Source organism: Sorex araneus, chromosome 6, assembly GCF_027595985.1.
Source record: "Sorex araneus isolate mSorAra2 chromosome 6, mSorAra2.pri, whole genome shotgun sequence".
Lineage (NCBI taxonomy): Eukaryota > Metazoa > Chordata > Mammalia > Eulipotyphla > Soricidae > Sorex > Sorex araneus.
In genome coordinates, this window is record NC_073307.1 from 101,329,758 (window position 1) to 101,356,704 (window position 26,947).

Below are 26,947 nucleotides of genomic sequence, written 5' to 3' on the forward strand. Positions count from 1 at the left end.
GTAATGCCAGTAAACCTGGCAATTAAAATTAATTTAAGCAATTAAAGCAATTAATTAAAATTAATTTAAACAATTAAAATTCGAGGAAGCCTGATCACTACTGTAGTGTTTGGAATAAAAAGGAAAAACACTCATGCCTATTTATCCTCTTCACTTTTGACCTTCACTTGACAGAAAGGGCAAACTTATATCCACGCACCAAGTCACTGTTACTTGGTAGGTGTGGAAAAGATATTATTTTGGGGAATCCCTTATAGTTCCACTGCCTGTGTGCTGAATAATCTTAGCGTCATTTCTCCTTTTTTTTATAACTATAAAATTGGGGGAGGGGAAATCATTTTAGTATTATTTTGAGGATTAAATGCTGTGAAAATATCTTTATATGAGAAAAGATAAAATATTCATGGTTTAGTATTTAATCTCAGTTTCTTTATCCTTGAAGCACCCCTACAGTTAAGGCAGCCTTGATTGGGGATCAGACGTGATATAGGGGGCTGGAGTGATAGCACAGCGGGTAGGGCATTTGCCTTGCACGTGGCCGACCCAGATTTGATTCCCAGCATCCCATATGGTCCCCCGAGCACTGCCAGGAGTAATTCCTGAGTGTATGAGCCAGGAATAACCCCTGTGCATTGCCGGGTGTGACCTAAAAAGAAAAAAAAAAAAAAAAATCTGATATGGTTCTGTTGCCTGGGTGGGATAGAGCCTGTCTGGAGAGTCTTTAGAGTGTTCTGGGAAAAGACTTACAACACGAATACTTGTAGGCTAGCCAGTGTTGTTGTGACCTGAAGCTTACTTTATAATGCTGGAAACTGTCTCCCATAAATAAATACATACTGTAGTGCTGTGAAGAAGTATATATATATATATATGTACATATATATATATATGTCAGGATAAGGAGAATGAGAGTTGAGAGTGCTATAAGAGAAAAATGTAAAGTGATTATTGATCAGGGAAAGGAAACAGAAAGGTTAAAGGCATCTGGAGTGGCAAATTGCCTGGTACATTTGAAGAACAGCAAGGAGACTGTTGTGTCTGGAATAGATTAGCATTGGGGCCGAGAGTAGGAGAGGAAGTCAGGTGAGAAATTAGCTAATGGCCCACAGAGTGATTAAAAGAATTCTAATGTGATTGTTAACTTAAAAGAGTGTCATGATCTGACTTAATGTTTTAACAGGCTTGACTCTTTACTCTGGTTGCTGTGGAAAATAAATAGTCTGGGATCAAAGTTGAAGCAAGGAGACAAACTGTGTTAGATGAAAAGTAATGATCATAAAGATCCCTGAGCATAGAGCCAGGAGTAAGCTCATAGCACTGGGTGTTGCCCAAAAAGTGAAAAAAATAAATAAAGAAAAAAATGAACACTTGGTCCAGGATAGAGTGTGTGTAGGCAATAAGATATTTCAAATTCTGAATATATTTGTTTTTGTTTGGGGCACCACACCTGGCAGTGCTTGGGGGATCACCCCAACTAATTGCTCAGGAATTGTTCCACAGCAGTGCTCAAGGAACCTTGTGGTGCCAGGGGTCAAACCCAGGCCTCCAGCATGGAGGCCCCTTTGAGCTATCTCCCCAGCCCTCCAAATATATTCTGAAGAAGGACAGGAAAGAATTTACTGATGAATTAGTTGTAAGTAGGAAAAAACTGAGGAAAATAAAGAATGACTCAGGGTTTTGGCCTGTGAAAGTGGACAAAACGAGTAGTCATTTACTAATAGACAATGTACAGGAACAGGTTTGGAAGGGGGTGAGATGGTAGGAAGTAAAAAACTAATTTTATCTCAAAAGTTTGAAGTAATAGTAGTTGACTTTAGGTTAATTATTTGCCTGGCTTCTAGTGCTTTGAGGTCTTGACTAAATACTTTTAGCAACCTATAGTATGTAATATTATTAGTTCCGTTTTCCTGGTGGGGAAAGTAGGCACAGGTAAATGTCTCAAGATCTTGCCAATAATTAGTGGTATTCCTGGGTTTCATCTAAGCTTGCTATCTAGCAGATACCAAGTGGTGATGTTCAGTAGGCAGTTAAATACTACTTGAGTCAGGAGAGAACTCCAGTTGAGTAGCATGAAACTTGGCATAATTAGAGGACAGATGAAACTAAAAAGGCAAATTCGGACAGTCCACCACAAAGGGAAACAATGTAGGATCAAGCCCTCCAAAATTTATTTACCCTCACTGTTGCTCCCTAGAACCAAGTTGGATACAAGTTAGGCTGCTTAGGAATGTCCGCCCCCCCCCCCCCCCGCCGCCAATTGTTAACCCGCTTGAATGCCTTTCTCCCCCTTTCTGTCCATAAAATTCCTGGAAAACATTAGATTATCGAATGGTTGATGAAGGCCCTATTTGTGCCTTCTCTGTGTCCTTGCCTGACCCTTTTCAGGTTGCATCCCAATTCTCTACTTAACCTGTCTTTCTTCCTCATAGGCAGGGACTCTTTCAAGGTAAGAAGCCTGCTGGATTCTGTTTCCTTTGTCTTTATAACTCTCATAGATGCAGAAGGCAGCATCACTCCGCTCCTCAGAAATATTGAGTACCTGCCTTTGCCTTCTCTCTCCTTGGTCCTAGAGATGTCAGAACTATTGTAATGAGAAACACCACAACAGGGATAAGAAAACAGTTTGAGCAGGGAAAGGGCTCGGGGGTGGGGATACTAGTGGTGGAAATGTGCACTGGTGGAGGGATGGGTGTTCCATCATTGTATGACTGAAACTCTGGGCTGTTCCTGAACAATCCCTGGTGGTGCTTGGGAGACTGTACTTGGTGCTGGGGATTGAGCTCAGGGTGACTCTATGCAAGGCAAGTGTCTCACTTACCCGCTGTCCCCTCTCTCTCTGATCCCAAGAAAACAAATAAAACAAAACTAGAAATGTTGGGGCTGGAGTGATAGCACAGCTGGTAGGGCATTTGCCTTTCACACAGCCAACCCAGGGTTCGATTCCCTCAAGCACCGCCAGGGGTAATTCCTGAGTGCAGAGCCAGGAGTAACCCCTTTGCATCGCCAGGTGTAACCCAAAAGGCAAAAAAAAAAAAAACTAGAAATGTTGTAGGCCAGATGCCCAGCCTACTACTGGGTGCTCTTTTGGACAGAAGAAGTTAACAGTGGGGAAGAGTTTTTTGTTCATTTGGTTGGCTGGTTTGCCTGTTTGTTTGGGGGGGTCACACCTGGTCGTGCTCTGGGGTTACTCTGGAGCTCAGGAATTACTCCTGGTGGTGCTCGGGGGACCATATGGGATGCCAGGGATCAAACCCAAGGTTGACTGCATACAAGGCAAACACCCTACCTACCTACTATCGCTCTGGACCAAGAGTTCTTTACTAACCCCAAGGACTAGTGGTCACCCTGCAGTTTAGAAGCTCATAATTGCTGTTGCCCAAGCAGAGGGGTGGTATGTTGACAGAGCAGAGTAAGGAGGGGCCAACCAAGAGTGAATGAGTGCAGCGAATAAGACATGAGATAGCTGTACCCTGAAGGAGCATGCAGTTAGGGAGGAAGGAGGCAGGATAGAAAATGTCATACCATTGGAGAACAATGTAATAACTTCTGTAATTAGAAATGTTTATGAATAAATTTGTTCTGTTCAAAAGGATAGAAGGCTCAAATGCAATAGTCAGAGTTCATACATAGTCTGAGAAGCTACTTTCCGCCAGTCAGAGTGGTCTTAGAGTGGAGGTGGGGGCAGGTGGTTTCAAGCAGGGAAAGAGGTCTCTATCCAGCTGATAGGGCTTGTCTTCTGAGCATGTCGGGGAGGAAGTAAATTATATGGACTTTTTGTTTGTTTGGGGGTTTGGGGTTTTTGGTGGGTTTTTTGTTGTTGTTGTTGTTTTTTAGTTTTTGGGTTACACCCAGAGGTGCTCAGGAATACTCCTGGCCGTGCTCAAGGAACCACATGGGATGCCAGGGATTGAACCCAGGTCAGGCATATGCAAGGCAAGCACTTTACACACTGTACTATAACTCCAGGCTTTGAAATACTTAATAACTTCAACAGTCTGCTGCCTCAGTCCCTTCCTCTCTCTCTGTCTCAGAATGTGATATGAAAAGGAAAGATGAGAGTCTAAATAAAAGTCATTCTGATGCTGCTCTTCTGTGTGTTACATTCCAGTGAACTTAATTCTACTTGGAGACACTAAAGGAAGATCATGTAGTTGTCCCTAAAGTAAAAGACATTTAATTTGACATAACAGGGGTTTGTTACACTTGTCTACAGTGGTCTGTCACATGAAACTGAATAGAGATTTCAGCCCTGAGGCTGGATCACTTTGCTTTCCAAGTTAAATCTTTGAGTTTCTTCTTGAGAAGTTGGGCCAGTGATATAGTGAGGTGGGTCATCCCTGGTACCACATGCCTCCCACCAGTTACTCCTGGGTGGGACTCTGGGACTCTAGAAACCCCTAAACACTACCAGATGTGGTCCCCCACAACAGATATTTAAAAAAACTAGGGTGCTAGCAGACCTTCAGATGTCCAACTAAATGACAGGTTTATTCCCTCAATTCTGAAATCAGTAATTGGGGATAGGGAGGGGAAAGGAGATTAACTTTCTTTGGAATCGGAAAGAATTCAAGGAAAGGCAATTAACAAAGATACATTATTAAAGTGCAATATTTACAAATCCCAAAGAAGCTTTTAGGGATTTAGGGGTTTTATACCAGCTTTCAGTTGTCAGTCAAAATACCATGGAGCATTGAAAAACTGCAGGGAGCCTAAGGTTGGCATTTCTGTAGGATTCTGAGTTGATCTCCTTGGACTGAGTGTACAAAGTAGGTTAGGACTCTCAGTGTGCCATTCTCGTCCTGCTCTGGACTAAGCCCCAGGAGCTGATGATATAACCTTCCAGCTGGGCTCTATACTTCTCCCTCCTACCTTCAGTGTCTTCTCCACAGCAGTCAGACATGTCAGATTACGTTCTTCTGCTCAAAACCCCTTGGTGACTACTCCTCATTTCACTCTGGCTTGTTACGATCCTCTGTGCACTGGCCAGCCCTTTCTCTGCCTTCCTCTACTCTCTGCCTCGCATTTGCTCCACTTCCACTGTTGTCCCCTTTGTCGTTCCTTGGACATGTCTTATGTGCTCCCAACTTGGGGCCTTAGCACTGTGCCTTATCTGAAATATCTTCCTTTGGCCATCTGCTTGGTTAACAGTCCACTGAATCTTTGAAAATCTTTTCTTTTTAATGTATATACATACCAGTTGCCTTTAAATATTGCGCTGTAGTTCTTCGGATGCCCATAGCCAAGCCCTTTCCTTTTCCTTAGCACTTACTGTTTATCCACTGCCTTCTCCTACACTCCTGAAACATAAACTCCACCAGGACGGGGATTACACCAAGTAAATGCACAAATATTTGTGGACTAGACAAGTCTTCAGAATAATGTTTTTGAGGTGGAGGGACATTGACACTTTGGTGGCTCTGGAGAGGGAACGTTGACTGTTCAAAGCTTTGTAAACCAGTCTCTGAATAAAGGGAGCAGTGCTGCTCCCCCCATACTGCCAGCCCTTAGTGCTGCTGGGGAGGCACCCCAAAAATGATTTGCTAAATTTTACTTAATATATTAGACTAGGGGCTGGAGTGATAGCACAGTGGCTAGGGCGTTTGCCTTGCACGCGGCCAACCCGGGTTCGAATCCCAGCATCTCATATGGTCCCCTGAGCACCGCCAGGAGTAATTCCTGAGTGCATGAGCCAGGAATGACCCCTGTGCATTGCCGGGTGTGACCCAAAAAGCAAAATATATATATATATATATATATATATATATATATATATAACAGCAAAACCTGTCTCAATGGTGTTTTAGGTCCCTGCTTTAGTAATGTACACTTGCATCTTAAAAAATAATACAGGGCTGTAGAGAGAATACAGAAAGTAAGGCACTTGCCTTGCATGCAGCTGATCCCAACTCAAATCCCTGCATGATCCCCTAAGTACTGCCAGGGGTCACTCCTAAACACAGAGCCAGGAATAGCCCCAGATCACATCCTCAGCCCTGTTTTTCTGTTTTTTTTCTATTTGGGGGCAAAGCACAGGCCTGGTAGTGCTCAGGAATCACTCTGTATTCCATGCCTGGGATTGACCAGGCTCAGCTCTGTGCCGGGCAAGCACTTTAACACCTGGACTGTCTTCAGCTCTTGTTTCTTTGTTTTTGTTTCATTTGGGAGCCACTCCTGGTGATGTTGGCGGTCAAACACTTCTAGCTTGGTGCTCATATATACACACGACAAGCTCTCTCTTGCTGAGCTATGTCTCCATCTTTAGAAGTTTCATTTCTAGAACTCATATCTAGAGAAATAGAGATGTAGCTAAAGACACATAGGTTGTTCAGATATCTTTATTCATAAAAGTATGAAAGGCTAAAAAAATAACTTTTTTGTTTCACTACAAAAAAGAAAATTTGAATTACATTATCATGCCAGTAAGTTTCCTTGATAATGATCAGTTATCTTGTTTTTAAACTTGTGGGTTTGCCTTTTTGATTTGCTCTAATTTTTGACTAATCTTACCGATTCTTCCATATTATACTATGTATTGTAGCTTGCATCCCGTTCCTCATCGATTTGTTCAAGTGGGCACCAGTAACGTCTCTCATTGAGAGACTTATTGTTACTGTTTTGGGCATATCCAATACGCACGGGTAGCTTGCCAGGCTCTGCCTCGAAGGCTCTATACTCTTGGTAGCTTGCCGGGCTCTCAGAGAGGGGCAGAGGAATCGAATTCAGGTCGGCCGCATGAAAGGCAAACACCCAGCCGCTGTGCTATTGCTCCAGCCCATTATACTATATATATAAAAAAAATTTTTTTCAGTCAACCTTTGGGGCTGGAGCAATAGCATAGCGGGTAGGGCATTTGCCTTGCATGTGGCCAACCTGGGTTCAATTCCCAGCATCCCATATGGTCCCCCAAGCACCACCAGGAGTAATTCCTGAGTGCAGAGCCAGGAGTAAACCCCTGTGCATCGCTGGGTATGACCCCAAAAGCAAAAAAAAAAAAAATTATAGTCAACCTAAACTACCCAAAATTGAACAATGATATGATTTAACATCTACATAATGTAAATTTTTAAGAATATTAAAAATAATTTTTGAAGACTAATTACATGGGAAGATGCTTACAGTATTAAACTGAAAAACAGAGGGCTAGCGGGAGAGATGACTCAATGGGCTGAGCAGATGGGAGACCCAAGTTTGATCTGTGGCATGGCATGGTCCCATAAACACCACCAGGTGCAAGGCTAAGAGCCAGGAGTAAGCCCCAGCACTGCCAATGAGTATAACTAAAAAAGTGAAAAGGTAGGGGCCAGAGAGATAGTACAGAGGGTAGTGCTCTTGACTTGTATGCGGCCAGTAGGTTTGATTCCCCAGCACCCCTTTCGGTCCTACACACAACCAGAAGTGATGCCTGAGCACAGAACCGTGAGTAAGCCCTGAGCACTGCTGGGTGTGGCCCAAAAAATAAACCAAAAAAAAAGGAAAGAAAATGTAGAATATAAAGCTATATTTGCTCCTACTTCTTACCATATGCCAACATGATTAGTGATCCAAATACGAGAACCAAATAAAAAATTCTTAGAATAAAAACATAAATCTTCATGTCCTTGAATTTGACTTTAAATCCTTAGCTGTGACACCAACAGTGTGAGTCTATAAGAGAAAAACATACAGAAGCTGGAGTGGGTAGGACGCTTGCCTTACAAGCAGCCGACCAGGTCTCCATCATCCCATATGGTCCCCCGAGCCCTCCAGGAGTGACTCCTGAGTGCAGAGCCAAGAGTAATCCCTGAGTACCACCTGATGTGTCCCAGAAAACAAAAAGAAAAAAATAGGTATATTGATTCTTACCAACATTAAAAATATTTGTGTGTTAGAGGCATGATCAAAAACATGAAAAGCGGGGCTGGAGAGATAGTACAGAGGCTGAGGGTAAGGCGCTTGCCTTGCATACACCTTACCCACTGTACCTGCCTTGAACAGCCTAGCTAGGTTCAACACCTGGCATCCCATATGGTGTCGTTTCCCCACCCCACCCCACCCACCACCTGCCAGCAATGACTCCTGAGTACAGAGCAGGAGTAACCCCCTGAACCTCACTAGGTGTGACCCAAACCCCCCATCCCCATAAAAAAAGTGAAAAGAAAACCCACAGAATATGAGAAAATATTTGCAAGTAATGTGTCTGATAAGAATTTTATTCCAAAATATATTTGTAAAAACCTTTATACAATATTACAACAACCTGATTTTTAATTTTTTTTTTAAATTATTTTGTTTTGGGGTCATACCCAGTGGTGCACAGGGCTTTTTTCTGGCTCTGTGCTTTAGGATCACTCTTGACAGGACTCAGGGGACCATACAGGATACCAGGAACCTAACCCAGGTCAGCCCCGTGCAAGGCAAGTGCCCTATCCTGTCTACTATCTTTCCAGCCCCACAACCTAAGTTTTTAATGGGCAGATGTTTTGAATAGACATTTCTTTAAAGGAGATATACAGACAACCAATAAACACATGAAAAGACACCATCAATCCTTAGGGAAATACAAATCAAAGTAAGATAGAGCATTCTACATCTCCTAGGATGATTATGAAAAACCAGACAAAAAATAAAAAGTGTTGATAATATATGGAAAAATTGGAACCTTCATGCATGATTAATGTGAATATAAAATGGTGTAGCCACTGTGAAAAAATAGTTAAACATATAATTTTAAAAGTTAAACGTGTAATTACCTTATGATCCAGCAATTCCACTTCTTGTTATATACCTAAAATTATTGAAAACAGATTCAAACGGATACTCATACACTGGTATTCATAGTAGCAATATCCAAAAGGCGGGAACAATCCAAGTGTCCATCAAAAGATGAATAGATAGATAAAATGCAATACACACACAATGTGTTATTTAGCCATAAAAGCAGATGAAGTCTGGCACCTGCTCCAGCATGGATCAACTTTGAAAACATTATGCTGTGAAAGAAACCAGACACAAAAGCATGAATAATATTATATAGAATAGACAAGTTCATAGAGACAGAAATTAAGTTAGAGGTTAACAGGGAGATTAGGGAGAAGGAATAGGGTATTATTGCTTAGTGAATATAGAGTTTCTGTTTAGAGTGGTTAAAATAAGTTTTAGAAACAGGATAACTGTACAGTATTGTGAATATAATGCCACTTAAAATGGTTAAAAACATGAATGTCACGTATAGATAGTCACAATTTAAAAATTTTCAAAAAATCCCTATACATGGGCCAGAGATAGATCAGTGGGCTACAGCTTTGCAGACAGGAGCCCATGTTCAATTCCTGATTTCTGCATAGCCCCTCAAACACCCCCAGGAGCGACCCCCCTGAGCAGAGAGCTGGGAATAGTTCCTGAGTACCTCTGATTATGGTCCAGAACATAAGCAAAAATCAAAATCTCTAAAAGTAGAACTGGAGAGAGAGTACAGGTAGAAAAGTGCTTGCCTTGCATATGATGACCCAGTATGGTCTCCAGCATTGCATAGCGTCCCCCAAACACCACCAGGAGTGACTCCTGAGCACAGAGCCAGGAGTAAACCCTACACACTGCCTGTACGTTCCCCCAGGCCCACCCCAGTCCCTATAAGAAATAACAGCTTGAGGTGGGGGGAGGGGATAAGTCTGGCTTGTGTGTGCTCTCTGGAGCCGGTGGGAGAGTCTGTTTCTGTCTGCTCTTTCAGTGACTGAGTTGTCTAAAATCTGCTGTGGTAGTATTTTAAAGTACACTTTTAACTTATGCGCTGCTGCTTCCTCCTTTCCTGCCCTTCTTTTCTGTGAACGCCAAGGATCCTATTGAGCTGCACCCCTGGTCTTAGAGATGTCTATATTTTTTTTCAATTTTATAGGCATGCATTTCTTGTTCTGCCTTTAAAAAATTAAAAATCGACATGTGTTAAAATTGTAGCATTGGTGCCGCTTTCTTCCAGAGGATTAAAGCTTAGTCACATGTTCTGTCTAAAATGGCTCAAGGAGAGGCTGAAGACCAGTGCTGGAACTTGTATTCTGTTTTCCTTCTTATGCAACTAAACAGGACTTTTTCTCTCTCTATGTAGGTTACCCAACAGCCTACCCGGCAGCAGCCCCTGCCTACAATCCGAGCCTGTACCCCACCAATAGCCCCAGTTATGCTCCAGGTAAGGAGGAAGTGAAGACAGCAGTAGAGAATGGGGCGGGAGGTAGGACTCCCCTGCTGATCTCTGCCTGTACTTAATTGCTTTGGCCTGGGCCTAACCAGGCCAGATTCTCTGGGGAATGCCCAGGAATGCCTTTGAGAACGAGGTCGATCAGCTTCAGGGTGGGGGGTGGGAGAAGGATTTCCTTTTTTCTTCTTGGGATTGGAAGTGGGCCAACTCTTTTCTGCTGGAAGGTCAGAGACATGCAGTCCCCTCACAGAACTCTTTCTGCTCTCCCAAACAATGTTCAAGTCCATTTTTCGCTGTTTCCCTGAAGCTGCCAATGAGAGAATACGCAAACGCACACACTATACCCTAGACTTGCCAAGTATGGATTTGGAAGAGACTGACAGACTTGCCATCAGAGGATAAAGGACTTAAGCAAATAACATGTTTTTCATTCTAAAACAAGTTTTAGAATGTAAAAAAAAGTTTGTACCTCTTTGGACTAGGAGCAGTGCAGAGGTCTCATTACTGGTGTTAGCCCACATACTCGGCTGGTGCTTTAACACTCCAAGGAGCAAGAGAAATGTGGGCTCCATTGTTAGAAAGTGCTGGGTTTGGATCCTGATACTTAGCACATGAGCGCTGAGGTCTTGGACAAGTTACTGCTCTTCTCTGAGAAACCTACAACCTATTGTATGAGATGTTGTAAGTGATTTCACATTAAGTTCTTCATTCATCAGTTTCTTTTGTGTGTTACTCTAGATTGGAAAAGAGAATATGAGACCAAGAGTCAGAAGATCTTCCAAGGGTTTTTGTTTTGTTTTGTGCTTTGCTTCTGAATGCAGAGCCAGGAGTAATACCTGAGCATTGCTGGGTGTGACCCAAAAAGCCAAAAAAAAAAAAAAAAGTAAAAATCATGGACCAGAGAAATAAGTCAGTGTGCTAAGTGTATGTTTTACATGCGAGACACCCAGACTTGATCCTTGACACCACATGACCACCCAGGCATTGCCATTAGGAGCCACCGATCCAAAATTAGAACACCCCCCCCCCAAAAAAAAAGCCACATCATACACACATAGATCATGAAGTTATCATACAGTTTCCCCACCACCACACATTTCATACTAATAAATTATTTTATAGAAATAAGTGGAGTTGGGGCTGGAGCAATAGCACAGCAGGTAGAGAGCGTTTGCCTTGCACGAAGCCGACCAGGGTTCAATTCCCAGCATCCCATATGGTCCCCTGAACACCGCCAGAAATAATTCTGAGTGCACGAGCCAGGAGTAACCCCTGTGCATTGCCAGGTGTGACCCAAAAAAGAGGGAAAAAAAAAAGAAATAAGTGGAGTTAACTCCTAAAATGCTTCTGTAAATGTGTGATTTCACAGACATTTAATTTGTCCTTGCTTTCCCTAGAGCACTCTGGAAGAAATTATAGTCCATTCCCATTGATGACACTGTAGTCGTCCTCAGAGAACTTGCAATGTGTAGACTAAAAACCTAGGATAGTGTCTCCACATTGATTCTCACTCTGTGGACCAGCAGTGCTCAGGGGCTATTTTTGACTCAGTGCTTGGGACTTATTCCCATCAGTGCTTGGAAGACCATATGGTACAGGGATTAAATATGCAAGTCTTGCGTGCAGAGCATGTACCCCAGCCCTGTGAGCATTTCTCTCTAACGCCCCCCACCCACTCACCCACCCCCCACACACGCAAAATCTTTAAAATTTTTGTTCTCCTCTGCTCGTATGCAGTCAGGGATTAAGTCCTGGACCTCACCATGCACTGTGTTACAGAGCCACATCCCTTGCCCTTGCCCGCCTCTGTTTTACGTGTTGGGAGACTGGCCTCTGTGTTCACCATGTGTCCTGGTGGTGGTGGGGAACTCATGCCCTCCAGGAGCTGGCTCTGAGAAAGAGCGTTGTGACTCACACTCAGTTACCTGTTGGAGCAGCCATTTGTGATATACCCACAGAATAGAAACCTGCAAAGGAGCTAGGCTCTCCTGCTTAAATTTCTCTCATGTTTGGGCTGGATAGCCCAGCGGGTAGGGTGCTTGCCTTGCACGCAGCTCACCTGGGTTTGATACCTGGCATCCCTTGAGCCTCACCAGGAGTGATCCCTGAGAGCAGAGCCAGGAGTAAGCCTTTGCAAGGCCAGGTGTGACCTGAAAAAACAAAAAGGATAAAAAAAGAAACTAAGTTTCTCTCACCTTCTTCAAGGAGACCAAGAAGTGCTTTAGAAGGTTATTTTTAGCAGCTCAGAGTACCCAAAAATGCCATCTGCCCAGAATTCAGGGAAACATTTCACCTATCCAGTGGTTCTGAAAGCACTGTGCATTCATAGAGATTTCTGCCCGCCCCCCCAAGCTCTTAATGACTTTCAGAATCTTATTTAAGAACTATTTGCCCCTGTGGGAGGTAGTGACCATCCAAGAACCTGTCTTTGTTTTCAGAAGTTGGAAGCCAAAGGATATGCCATATTAATGATAATCTGACTTGAAAATGAAGAGAAAGGATAAGCAGAAATAAATAATAACAGATCAAAATGAAATACCTCCCAACAAGAAATCTGTTTATAAATCTTCTGTTGTTCTTGATTTTATAGGAGCCTTGACAAGGCAAATAAATGTATTGGGGACTGGAGAGTTGGTACAGGGTTCAGGTTTGCCTTCCCTATGCCTAACCCAGGTTTGATCCCCAACATCTCCAAGGGCCCCCAGAAGTGATCCCTGAACACAGTTGGGTTTTATGACCTCCTGCCATATACCAGACACTGTCACAGACACTCTTCCTTAGCCCTGCGAATTTGAGCTGCTTACCTCCAGCTTTCCTCAGAGAGATTAATAAATGACTTGTTTAAGAACCAGTGAGAATACTCGAGGGGCTGGAGTACCACATGGTCTCCCAGGCACCCCCAGAAAGAGCCCCTGAGTTGGGTGTGGCCCAATAACCAGAAAAAGAAAAAGAAATAACTTATCCAAAGCTGGAAAAGGCAGTGGAAATGGAACTCAGACCCAGCCTCTCTTACCCACAGCCTGTGCTCCTTCCTCTGCGCCACCAGGGAGTGAAGTACCTCTGCATTAGTCCTAGCTCGGGGGGTTACGGAGAGCTCTTCAGAGACCCAAGACGATGGTGTCATCTCTGAGGCTCCAGTTCCTCCCGCACATAATGCCTGTCACACATGATGCCCCTCTGCAGTGCTTGGGGAAACTTGTTCTTACCAAGGACAAGCGAAGCAGGAACTTAGGCTTGTTCACGTCTCGGCAGCTTGTAAGTCGGCTGCCTGGAGGATGCCACTGCCACTGAGGAGGTGTCCCTCCTGCGCGCAGAGGATTTCCTTTTCATGGCAAGTCTGTCCCCTCTCCAGGGTAGAGCACTTTGCACCCTCTCAAGTCGCTGTTTCTGTGTAGCCCGGGGGAAACTGCTGTCTTAAGACAAAGTTTGTTTTGTAACTGCGATGTGTACTACTTTGCACAAATTCTTAGTGGTAATTTCGACTAACATTTCTATCCAACAGAGTTTCAGTTCCTGCATTCAGCTTATGGTAGGAGAGCTATTTTTCCTCATCTGTATTATGGCCTATGAATGTGTTATCTCATAACAACAGTAGCGCTCCTTTCCCTTCCTCCCCAATCCCCATCCCCTAGGCTTGGGCTCCCCCGCAGGTGGCTCAGCGGCAGTTCCTAAAGCATGCAGGAACATGTCTGATGGTGCAAAATCATGGGTTGGAGACACACATGACCGTCCCCTAGGGCAGCAGTGAAGGATCATGGCACTAAAAGGCGTCTCTCCCCTTCCTCACCTCTGGGGTTCCCGTCTGACTGTGGTCAGAAACATTCACTCGAACATGGCTACTGAATTCAAATGAACGAGCACTAATTTTGGGCCTTGTTTGTGGCTCCTCTGTGTTTGTGTGGCCTCCCCTGTAGAGGAGAGCCAGGACTGTGCCTGGAAGGACCCAGAATACCAGTCTTCCCCAGAATCAGGCCCTCCAGCTCCCTCAGCAAACAGGAAGAGCCTCAGGCTTGTTTGACTGGTTGACTTCAGATAAGATCTGTTCCCTTAAGCCCAGATCTTACACATGGCTCCTTTTCAGGGCATTTTCATCCATCTCATGGATGGTCAGAGGCGAGGGCCACATATGCTGATGAGCAAGGGACCAGAGCTGGGTTCTCTGGGCAGTGTGGACTCCAGTCCCAAGCACCACAGGAACTTGTGGACACCTGTGAGGGTCCCAGCAGTATAACTGGACTAGGTTCCTCTTTTCTTTTCTTTTCTTTTCTTTTTTTTTTGTTACAGACAGGAAGGGACCATGGGAAGGACTTACACTTCCACCTCCCTCATCTGGGCTGCTCCAGATAATATTTCCATCTCTGCACACTTTGCCAACTTCAAACCTTGAATTATGTGGATATTGAAAACTGAATTTGTGTGTGGCACATCTTTCAGGAGATGAGCTATGAAAAATTCTCCTTGTCACTGCTGTCAGCTGTGTGATCTTGGGCAATTTGCTAATGTCTCTAGGCCATAGATACAGCTTTTCATCTAGTGGAGCTCAGATGGGCCTTTAAAAGCTAACTGTCTGTCTTCTTTTAACTTGATTTTTGTTTTCCATTTTGCTAGTCACAGACTTGTTTCTCTTTATCATTTTTGAGAAGTCATTATTTTGTTTGTTTGCCTCAGCTTATATGAAGGGGAACCAAATCTCCATAAGTGAGGGAAGCTCTTGGATTTCTTCACCCCTTCAGTTCCTGCATCTGAAAATACTAAACTGTATGTTTGGAGCTTTTTTTCTTTTTTCTTTTTTTTTTTTTTTTTTTGCTTTTTGGGGGTCATACCTGGCAATGCTCAGGGGTTACTCCTGGCTCTGCACTCAGGAATTACTCCTGGCGGTGCTCGGGGGATCATATGGGATGCTGGGAATCGAACCCGGGTTGGCTGCAGACGCCCTACCCGCTGTGCTATCGCTCCAGCCCCTGGAGCTTTTTTCTTTTTTTTTTCTTTTTTTTTTTTTTTTTTGGAGCTTTTTTCTTTACAAAATGTTCTACGCTAGACTCTGCTGGCCTTTTGAAGATACAAAGACCAGTAAGGCAGGGTTCTTTTTTGTTTTGGGGGGCCACATCTGGCAATGCTCAGAGGTTATTCCTGGCTCTGCACTCAGGAATTACTCCTGGCAGTGCTTTCGGATGTCAGGGATTAAACCCTGGTTGGCCACTGTGCAAGGCAAGCGCCCTACCCACTGTACTATCTTTCTAGCCGCAGGAACTCACAGTTTAGTGGGGTTCACAGACAAGCCAGCAAGTACAGGGGTTTCTAAGAAACCTCAGTTCTCAGTTCTCTCAGGAACTGAGCTATTGAATCATACATGTGAGGCTATGGACCCTGGGCAGAGAAAAGAAAGACTTCATCGTACAGATGAGTCTTCAGCTGATGATTCATGGGTTAAAAGATGTTTACCAGGTCATATTTAGGGAAAGACATTCCAGGGTGAGTGAGCAGAAACACTCGGTGCCTCTTGGCATATTCTGGGAATGATGCACTGATGGTGGTGCGGCTGCCCGAGGGGTCTCAGAGTGGGAGCAGCTCGAGTCTAGGCAGCCTTCGGACTCGATTGTGAGTGGTCTTGAAAGCCGTATGAAGAGGCCAGACTTAGGCAGTAGAGAACCAGGGAACGTTTCAAGAAAGGTTTGTGTTTAGATCTTAGAAATGCCACTGTCACAGCTTAAAGATTAGCACAGACAGATATAAGAGCGGTCACAGTAGTAAGGAAGCAGGGTGAGAGCGTAACTATTGCTGCACACAGCGTGGGAGTGGAAGAGCCAACCCACAGCAGGACTTGGAATCCCAGGGTAAGACTGGAGGTGCAGCTCAGAGTAGAGCAGAGGCTTTGCTTGTACAAGGTCCTGAGTTCCATCCACTGATAAAAACAGAGACTCCTGTAAGAGTGGGTGACTCTTTATTTTTGACTCTTCCATGAGTACTCCGAAGTGCTGAGAGAGGGCTTGTTATTTCCATCTTACGAGAATTCAAGATCAAAACTTAGGAAGATTGAGTGACTTGCCCAAGGTCCCACAGCTAATCAGGGGCAGAGCCCAGGCTAGAACTCAGATTTCCTGACTTACTGCATTGTTCAGGGTGATGGTCCCTTGCTGCCTCTCCTTCTCGTAAATGTTCTTAACAGACTGTTCAAGTGTCAGAGGGCGTGAGGGCCCCATATCCGGGGAAGTGAACAACCCAGCAGCTGGATGGGGGCAGCACGCTGTGACTGGGTCACGGCCCTTCACTGCCAAGGGTTTGTTCTGCCTCCCTGTCCCTCTCCCTCACTCGCTCTTGCTCTCGCTCTCTCAGAAAAGCACATACAGTAATTCATAAAGCACACAAGTCTCACATGTACAGCTTTAGTAATGTTGACACACATGTACACTTGCATTTACCAATCATTTCAAACTGTGGAGCATTTCTTGGGGTTAGCACCTTTCGTGGCCTCGCAGAGCAAGCGTGCCTGCTGGCGCAGCTTCTCTATTCCTATGTTTCTAAAAGCTGAACTACCTTCATCCTATTGCTGAGCTCTGAATGGCTCTGGCGACTGCCACAGTCACTGTAGAATTGCACATAGAGGAAAAAGGGTGGTGGCTCAGCTATCTCATGATAAAAAATTAAGTTGGCTGCTAATATCTATTGGTCTTGTTTTTCACCTTCTTATTTATCCAGTATTTATTAATTATTAAAATATACATGGAATAGAGAAAATACTTTATTTATGATGAGACCAGAAGAAAATACATACTTTTTCACGAACATGTATAGTTGAGTTCACATGGTGAGTTGAGAAAGACACAACCAAAGGCACAGTCGCACCTGCTTCTTTGTTGATTAATCTGGAATGTTATTGACTCTGTGTAATGCTGTCTTGTTCACTTTCTCGTTGTGGCTGTGTTGCATCCCAGCTAGACCATAAGTACCTTGTGTGCAGTAACCGTGACCCATGTGTGTCACGTATGTTCCTGACCACCATAGCATTCCCTCAGGACTGGGGGCAGTGTAGGCCTCACACATTGGTTAATTTTAATTTATTTACTTTGTCACACAGTCCTTCGGGCTAATGTCAGACTTTTGGCTTAAGATGAAAATTACTGTGGCGGGTGGAAGAAGGCAGGGGGCGAACCTAGCCCAGCGCAGAACCTCTAAATTCTGCAAATTTTCTGAGCCGGATTCAGACATCTTGCTCTCGAGTGCTTGTGAGCTCATGAGGGCATGGAATTGTTTCCTCTCTAATGTCTCAGAGCCACTGGTTGCACTTGTTTGGGGTGGTCAGGGTTTTCCAGCCACATGGAGTGGCAGGTTCCAAATTTGGAGATGTTTTGATAAGATCTTTCAGTCCTTGTTGGATTCTTTCATAGCCCTGCCCCAAGCCCCCATCCCCAAGGGAAAACACAAGGTAATTGTTTAAAAACTGAAGCCCTTTCCTCCTGCATTGTTAGCAGAGCTATGTCTTGGTGTCTAGCGAGGACCTTCAACTCTGCATGGAATTCTGCTGGGTTTTCATTTCTTTTGCCAGAATTCTCCTTTTAGTGTCACATTCCTGCCCATGATTTTCTTCTCATTTTTTGGCATCTGCTGTATATATTGCGGGCCATGAATACAAGCACAGAGTCTGCCCAGAACAGCTCCACATCTGATCCAGGCTCAGCCACACAGTGTAGTCCTTGGCTAGGACCTCCTCCTCTCGTTTTTTAATTCCAACCTTGAAGGAGCCAGGCTCTCCTGGTAGGGGGACAGACAGAGGTGGTGATGGAATCTCTATAGAGGCAGATGATCCTTGTCCTGGTGGAATTAAAGTGTTAGGCAAACTCATCTCGTACCACCCTGTTTCACAGCATCTCCTTGTTAAAGAAATTTGTCTAATATACTCGACCGCCGCCAGTGCAGCCCCACTTCCTGCTAATATACTTACCATCCCATATTCATGACTCCCAACCCTTATATGAACGCAGAATACTGTCCCCCCCCACTATTAAAAGTATATGAAGGGAAATATTTTTAAAGTTAGGCATTTCCCCCCCTTTGAAACCCTATTTCCTCTCTCCTTCCTCACAGGATACCATGAAGGTAAGTTTTTGGTTTTTTTTTTCCAGTTGCTCCCTACTTCTACTATGAAGCATTATCCTCCAAATTTGTCAAACTGAGCTTTGAGTCAGCCTGGGCAGTCTCAGTGGATTCCACTCTGGCCTCATTCATATTTCACACCTACCCCAAGTTTGACATTTACTTTTTTAATGGGCTTTTTTAAGGCCAGAGAGAATACAGGGGTAAGGCACTTACCTTGCCTGAAGCCAGCCCTGGTTTGGTCCCTAGCATCCCATATGGTCTTCCAAGGACCACTGGGGTCACTCCTAAGCATAAAGCTAGGAGTAGCCCCTAGGTGGGTGTGGCCCAACCCACTACTCCCACCACAACCCCCCCAAGGCCATCTCTTAATATGCTATCTCCGATTCGTGAGGTGAGCTCTCAGATGGCACCCTATTGGCACATCAGCAGAAGGTGCAGGAATATGCAAGAGATTATCCGGCTCTAGCTATTGTGTGTGCAGGAGGAGGAGGAGGAGTATCCCCCAGGCAGCCTGTGCCCTCCAAGGCACCAGAGCCCCTTAGCGGAGACGATGCCCAGCAAGGTTATGTCAGGTGGTAGTTATTTTGGGGTCCCCCTTTGAAAGCAACTCATTAACTCTACCCCTAGATTACAGATCCCAGGCACAAAGAGTACTCATTTGATCTGACTCAGCACAGGCGAGGACGGCAGGCCACTCCGCAATGATGAGAAAGTAGCTCAGGGATGTCCGAGCCCCCGGGCAGCCTGCCAGACAGCAAAAGGCGGTATTCATGGGCATCCTCATGGTTTCTGTAGTGCTAGTAGGCAGAGAATCATGACTCTCCTAGTATAAACGCCAGTTTTCCGTTTCAGTTCATTCAGAAACTCACGTTAGCTCTCCCCCGCCCTCTCACCCATCTCAGAAAGGCTAAACCATCCTGTTTGTGTGACTAGAGCCCTTGGGCTATATGTTTCTGTCCAGCATAAGCCCCTTGCTTTGTGTCTGTCTTGGGTGGTGCGCACTTCTGTTTTCTGTCTAATGCCTTTCTTGTGTCTTCCGTTAAGCAACTCTGCTGATGAAACAGGCCTGGCCACAGAACTCATCTTCCTGTGGCACTGAAGGCACCTTCCACCTCCCAGTGGACACCGGGACCGAGAACCGAACTTACCAAGCATCCTCTGCGGCTTTCAGTAAATACAGCCTGTCTCCTCCTTCCCTTGTTCCCTTTGGTTGCACAGTATCTCTTAGGAAGGAAGGGAACATTTCTAACTGGTATTTATAAGATGGGGCTGGATAGCGCAGTGGGTAGGCCGTTCGCCTTGCACATGGCCAACCTGGGTTCAATTCCTCCGCCCCTCTCGGAGAGACCGGCAAGGTACCCATGGCGTGTTCAATATGCCAAAAACAGTAACAACAAGTCTCACAATGGAGAAGTTACTGCAATGGAGAAGTTACTGGTGCCCGCTTGAGCAAATCGATGAACAACGGGAAGACAGTGTCAGTGATTTATAAGGTGGTATTTAAGGGGTTGTGCATGCACGCATGCACACAAGTGGTCCTCCTTCCACAGGAAAGGTTACCCACTTTACCAAGTACCTCCAGTTTGGGGGAAACAGACAGCAGGGCGGGGGGAAGGTGGTAAAGGAACTACTCCTGATCAACAGTTGCATTAAGGAAGGACCATTTACTGTGCCTCAAGAACATGTTGGACAGAATCGGCTCCTTCATCTAGTGTGAGGGTGCTCCGTCTCAGCACTTTAATAGATATTTAAATACCTAACAATAATAGACATTTATACCAGATGATTCTTGGTTGTAGGGAAATGTCCTGTGCCTTGTAGGCTATTTAATAGCATCCCTTCCTCTCCTACTTGGATGTATATGTCTCTGAATACTGCAGAATATTTCATGAGGAGCAGAATGCCCTCATGTGAAAAACACTCACTGGGCAGAAGCTACTCCCACAAGCAAGGCGAGTGCATGGGGTCCTCAGGGAGCAGAGGAACCGTACACCAGGAGAGAGCTGAAAGGCCTGCTTCAATCCCCAGTGCCACACGGTCCCTGGGAGCAACCCTATGCACAGAGCATGTAGCCCTGAGCACTGTTGGGTGGAGTCCAGCCATTGCCACCCTAACACCCTCCCCAAAAAAGAAGTCGTCTTTAGATTGGTCACAGTCTAATTTTTGACACAAAATGGCTCCACCAGGTAAAATGAGGTCCAAGGTACATTTGACTCCATGGAAAGAAGAGTTGCGTGCCTGTGAAGCTGCAAGGAGAGGCGGGGCAGGTGTGATGTGGGAGCCCCTCAGTTAACGGTGCCAGCAGGCTCAGACAGGCCCTGGGAGGGTGTTGCAGGCTAGACCTGAGGTCTGTGGCTCGGTGGATTAGTATTAATCTGTTGAATGAGTAGATTAATTAGACTCCAATATTATTTTTTTCTTTTTCTTTAAAACACTCAATGTCCTTCACTCCTTAGTTTTTGTGACCTCCAAATATCATTGTCAGCTTAACTTTATGCAGTGTTAACTTTCACATTTTGGAAAATATGCTTTCATCATCATCCACTATTTAATCTACAACAGAATCCTATTATTTGGGGTGATTTTTATTCCAGTTTGAAGACAGGCATAGAAAGGTATTGGACCATCTAAGTTGTGCCATCCAACTTGTCAGCCACAGAATTAGTTAAAAATAACACCAGGTGGGGCTGGATCAATAGCACAGCGGGTGGGTAGGGCATTTGCCTTGCACACGGCCGACCCGAGTTCAAATCCCAGCATCCCATACGGTCCCCTGAGCACCGCCAGTAGTAATTGCTGAGTGAAGAGCCAAGAGTAACCCCTGTGCATCGCCGGGTGTGACCCAGAAAGCAGAAAAAATAAATAACACCAGGTCAAGTGTCTGTCGCTGAAATTTTTCTTCTACTTTTTCCTTTTTTTTGTTTTGGGGCCATACCCAGAGTTGCTCAGGGGTTGCTCCTGACTCTTAGCTCAGGAATTACTCCTGGCAATGCCTGGATGACCACATGAGGTGCCAGGGAGTGAACTTGGGTAGGTTGTGTTGCAAGGAAAGCCCCCCCCCCCCCCGCCCATTCACTGTGTTATCACTCTAACCTCATATCACTGAAACTTTTGGACATTAGTTAGACCCCTTAAGGGGTTTAAGAGAATTGGCAAGCAATTGAGTGTTTTTCCAGAGAACTCAAGTGGAATCTGGTTAACATAGATGGCATTATATATGCAAACGATAATTACATTAATTTGCATACAAATGCTAATGGTCACATGAATTATAGCAGAGAGGAAACCAGCTTGGGAGGCTGGAAGAATCGATCTGGACTTGTTCTGTGAAACTTTAGATGGTCCCTGTCCATGGTCTGGACCTGGGTGTTTCCAACTCTCAGCTGAGGGAACTGGACTAGATAGATCATCTTCCAGGTTCTCTTGAGATATTAGACTCCTGGTTCTGTCACTCAGTGCTGTGTAGCAGTATCCTATACCCAAGTAGGGACCCCTTCTCTGGCCCTTACAAGTATTGACCGAGTTGTCTATGTTCACCTGTCTTCAAGTATTGAGTTCTCATTCCTCCAGGGGTGAGTGTGAGTGTTAAATGACTTTGCCATCTACTGTTTGAAAACTTCCTGAAGTCTATTGAAATGCCCAGTAGCTATGTGCTACTGCCCACACACAGTACCTAGAAAGGATAAAGATGTACTCCTTTTTGAAGCAAATGATATGTTTATATTTTTCATTTTTGTTTTATCTTTGTGTTCTGAGCCAGCATTTGATGGTGTTAAGGGTTTTTTGCTCAGAGATCACTCTGGTGTTGCTGAGGGGGCTTTGTGGGGTGCTGGGGATTGAACCTGGGTTAGCCTCGAGCAAAGTAAGCACTCTGCCTGCTATACTATCACTCTGACCCAAATAATCCATTTATTAAATAGCAGTGGGATTAATTGACTGGTCTTTCACACCCACTAGGGTCCCTCCCAGCACACGGAATCTGTAACTTCTAAAGCTACAGAAAATCAGGGCACTTTCATTGACTCTGCTCAATTTCACCAATATTTGCTAAACCTGCTTATAATTAGGTCTTCCTCCTACTTATTACTCTCTTGTTCAGCTCCCAACAAGGAGACTTGGGGGTCATGGCAAGAATCAGACATAGAGCACAGTCCAGACATATAAATCTGTTGATCAATATACTGATTAGTCTAAAAGGCATCCTTGATATGAGGATCAATGCCTTTGATGGTGGTAGGAGCTGCACAGCTGGAAAAGATTTATGACAGTGCAGAGGATTGAAAAGAAAAGGCTGAAAAGGTTCTACCTTGCTAATGTATACACACTCTTTATTATCCTGTTTGATGGAGCCTAAAATTACGATTAGAAACCAAAGGGAAAGAACAGGACGTTCGAAGCACGCCGCTTTCATAAGGCAGAGCGGGGGCTAGTAATGGACAGATTTCTTTTTCTCTCATGTTACTGCCTTTAGTAAAATGGGGACACAAAGGCCAGTATAGCATTGTCCAGAATTGCACTGCAGAGACCTATAACTCAGAAGGGAGCGTTGCCTGAGATGTGATAAGCCCTGAACTGGAGGCCCAGCTGAGCTTGATTTGTTTGATTGTGGGAGCATCAGTGCCCCTCTGGGCTCCAGGCTCTGTATCTTAAATGGAGAGTATTAACCGAAGTCTTTACTGGGTTCAAAGTTGTCCTGAAGGACTTCCCACAGACCTGATTCTGTGACCTTCAGACTCAAAGGAAAATCACACTTCAGTAGGTGAGTTGAGTTCAAGTTTATTTGAATAAAATCTGGTACTTCTTATTTTAATCCAACCCCCTAGCTTTTTCCTCTTGAGTTGCACAAAGTAATAAATCCTGAATTTTGTGATAATCAAGGCAAGATTTTCAGGAATCTTCAAGGGATCACCAGTCAGCTGTGGAAAGTCCTCAGCAATGATTTTTCTTGTAAGAGTGTCACTGAAGTGCCGAGACTTAGAACATCAGTAACCAGAAAGGTCCTCTGACAGCTTCTCATCCTGGAGAGAAGTATTGACCTGATTCCCAGACAGCGCTCAGGAGGGGAACCCAGGGCAATTTCTGCAGCCTCCTCACTGTTCAGTAACTTGGAAACCCATTGTGGGTCCTGGTTGGGGTCCTGGCTGGCACTCAGAACCCCTGCCCCCTCACTCTCAGCATCTGTTTCTGAGCACCTCTGTGAAATGGTTGCGTTAGGCTTGATGATGTCTCACTCTGCAGCTCTGCTGCTCTTTTCACATTGTGCGGATGAATAAGCAAGACCTTCTTCAGTGGTATCTCTTCCACTGTCAGGGGTGTTTTTAGCTCCTGATTTGTATTCTGAGTGTACTTGTGTCTGATTTCATAACATAAGAAAGGGAAGCATTCTCAGACAAGGTTGTTCTTAAACAAGGAAGCCAAACTCTACCGCAGTCTCTTGGAGCCTTTGATTTTCCTCAGAGGGATAATCTCAACACTTTGTAAGATGCTGTAAGGATGGCAGAGGGGGGAGTGCAGACTTCCCTCGAGATAAAGACTCCAGAACACGTTCTCAGAGCCTAACGGGAAGTTGCCGGCATTGTTGGGTTGTTTAACTTTAAAGAAGCATAAAATCATGGCTTTTTAAGCCATACAGTTTTAGAATCTTAGATTCCAGGAGTCTTTGTTTCACATAGAATATATCAGAGAGGGCAAAAGTATCACCATAGAGTTTAACCTCCTGTATCACTGTATCCTCTCAGACTAGTCTCTGCTTTCACATACCCCCACACCAGGCCCGAAACTTACTCTCTCTGTAGTGATTGAACTGATCTTTATGAAGTGCTAACCAGTCTGAAGGAATTACCCCTCTCAATGTATTTCTCACAGGTTTGTACCCGTGAAGTAGGTTTTCTTATTATTTATTCCTACTTGACAGATGAAGAATTCACTCTGCTAAGCGCCAGGGCTGGGGCTTACACCCAGGCAGCAGGCTGGACTCCAGACTACCCATAACGTTATTCAGTGACACATAGCTTTAGTGTAGTAGACCCCTGAGAGATTGGCACTTTGGGGTTCAGCAGTGACCTGCCCGCACATAGAAGAGATGCTCTCCACTCTGGCAGGACGCTTCATCTTTGCTTTATTCCTTTAAATCAGGACAGAGTTGGCAGGGGGAGGACACAAAGGACTAGACTCTGTACTTTGCAGGCAGGAAGCCTGAGTTCCATCTCCAATAAGACATTGTTTCCCCAAGCCCAGAGCTGGGAGTAGCCCCTGAATACTGCCGGTGTCACCCCAAAACGAAATAAAAACTAAGAAGTAGGCAGACTTTTCTTGTGAAGGGTCCAGTAAGATATTTTAGGCTTCCTGGGGTATGTGGTCTCTGTCCTAACTACCACTAACAGCAGGAAGGCAGCCCCGGTCCATGTGGTAATGCTTGGGGTGGCTGGCTTCTGGTGAAATTCCATTTACCAAAAACACTGCAATTAGAAGAACCCTATTTTGTCTGTCTTAAATGCTAATCATGTGGAAAAAAGGTTCTGAGGTAAAACAGATTTGGAAATAGTCTCCTGCAGATCCTTATCTTAGAGCTTCAGCTTGTTCTTGTCATTATAAAACTTCTCAGGGTCATAGAATCAGAGACAAATCTAATATCTTTTATATTGCTGCCTCTCCTCCTTTTTTTTTTCATTCTTCCTTTGTATTTTCTTTTTTTTTTTTTTTTTTGCCCTCTTTGGGATTTCCCAAGCAGTGCTCCAGGGATGCTGATGGTGATACTCAGCCATCTGGGCCCCCAGTTCAATGATGGCCCTGCTGCACCTTTTTCTTTGAGCAAAACAATTAAAGTCCCCTTGTAGTCACAGCCTGTGATGGATTCCTGAGACATAATCGTTTTAGGAAGCCTTGGTTGCAGCTGGAGTGATAGCACAGCGGGTAGGGTGTTTGCCTTGCACGCGGCTGACCCGGGGTCGATTCCTAGCATCCCATATGGTCCCCTGAGCACCGCCAGGGGTAATTCCTGAGTGCAGAGCCAGTAGTGACCCCTCTGCATCGCCGGGTGTGACCCAAAAAGCAAAAAAAAAAAAGAAGAAGAAGAAGAAGAAAAGGAAGCCTTGGTTTTATAGATGTATGAACTCACTCCAAGGTAAAGCCCTGCTTCCATCTGTCCGCTGACCCAGGCTTCTTGTCACCCCCACAACTGCCCTGTGTCTGTGACCACAGTTGACAGTAGACTCCGCAGTCTGCATTCCTGGAGGAGTCTGGCCTGGGCATCTGCCCTGACTCACTTGTACTTCCATGGCAGTTAGTTTCTGACTCCGCAGTGCTGCCTGCTCTGGAATGCGTTATTTCCACTCTACAACTACTCACCTTACAAACATATTTGATCACTAATCGAGAGTTCAGTTTATCATAGAACTCTCGATCTGCAGGTGGAAAGAGAAATGACTGTTATCCTGGGAGAGGACAGGGCAGCTCCTGAGGCCACTAACCAGCAGTTCCCACACATGGTGGGCAGGGAGAGGCTTCACCAAAGCTGAGAGCTAGAAGCCAGACAACAGCATCCATTCACCTGGGCTCAGGGCAGAAGAAACGCAGAACCTTTAAAAATAGGGCTGTAGAGCCAGAGCAGTAGTACAGCAAGTAGGGCTCTTGCCTTGCACACGGCAGACTGGGGTTTGATCTGCACCCCATATGGTCCCCCAAGCCCAGCCAGGAGCCAGGGGTCAATCCTGATCACCACCAGGTGTACCACTCCCACCAAAAAAAAAAAACCTGTGGATTTTAAGTTCAGGAAGAGATCTTTGTCCTTAGCCCTCTGACAAACAAAATAATAGTTAACGATAGTCTTAGTAAATTAGGGGAAAGCTTAGACCAAAACCTCACTCTCCTCTCATCCCATATTCTACCTTTCCATTCTGTCCCCCAGTTCTTGGCAGAAATAGCATCAGACTGCTAAAAAGGTCCTTGAGGAGCACTTTGTAGGAAAAAGAGCCAAGACGAAGAGAGGTCGAGTGATCTGTCAGCCCGACAAGATAGGACAGGCTCCCGGGAAAAGCCCCAGCCAAACGTGGGGGCTGCTGCACAGCCAGCCTCCCCAGGAACTGTGCCTGCAGCACAGAGAGCAGACAGCTCCCCAGGGCCAGCCTTTGCTGAGCCCCGGGCCCTTTTGTACAAGAGAGGGCTCACTTGATCTCGTGGTCACTGGGGCTCCCTCAAGTAATTCCATTTTGCGATCTTATAAGAACAGTCTTGTTTATGAGCTTCACATTCCCCCCCGGTTGAACTGAGATTCAGTTTCTCCTTTCTAGAATATTCAGAGGTAGCACTGTTTGTTGGAATGTTGATCATGAGCTTCTTGGCACCTGACCTCTCTGTCCCAGCCCCAGCTTTTGTCCACCACTGCTGAGGCCCCAACATGGCGTGGTCTCCGGGTCCACATCGACCTTCGTGTGACCCAGCTTCATACTTCAAGCAGAGGCAGCCCCCCAGGAGAGTTGCGGGGGAGGCTCCAGGGCAAAGTGTTTCCGCTTCCCAGATGAGGCATTCTGCCTGGGCTTATGGATGGGCTTCTACCTTAAAACTTGGCACAGAGGAAGAGGAAAGTTGTGGTGGGAAGTCTAAAAATAGAGAAATACAAGGAAAAGAGAGCGGGGGGGGGGGGAGGGGAAGTAAACCAAAAACCAAAAGACAGAAAGAGCCACAGAA

The 26,947-nt window shown here is 45.1% G+C and overlaps 1 protein-coding gene across 3 annotated transcripts in view; it reads left to right on the forward strand.

Moving 5' to 3' along the window:
* FAM168A (family with sequence similarity 168 member A) overlaps positions 1-26,947 on the forward strand; it is a 187,170-nt gene that overhangs the window by 149,872 nt on the left and 10,351 nt on the right. For 2 of the 3 annotated variants that reach the window (XM_012934934.2, XM_055141780.1), the window contains 3 exons: positions 10,079-10,159; positions 13,671-13,697; positions 19,307-19,432. In XM_012934934.2, the coding sequence (XP_012790388.1) occupies positions 10,079-10,159; positions 13,671-13,697; positions 19,307-19,432 (234 nt within the window). The remainder of the gene's footprint in view (positions 1-10,078; positions 10,160-13,670; positions 13,698-19,306; positions 19,433-26,947) is intronic. The other variant, XM_004618202.2, reaches the window with a different exon arrangement.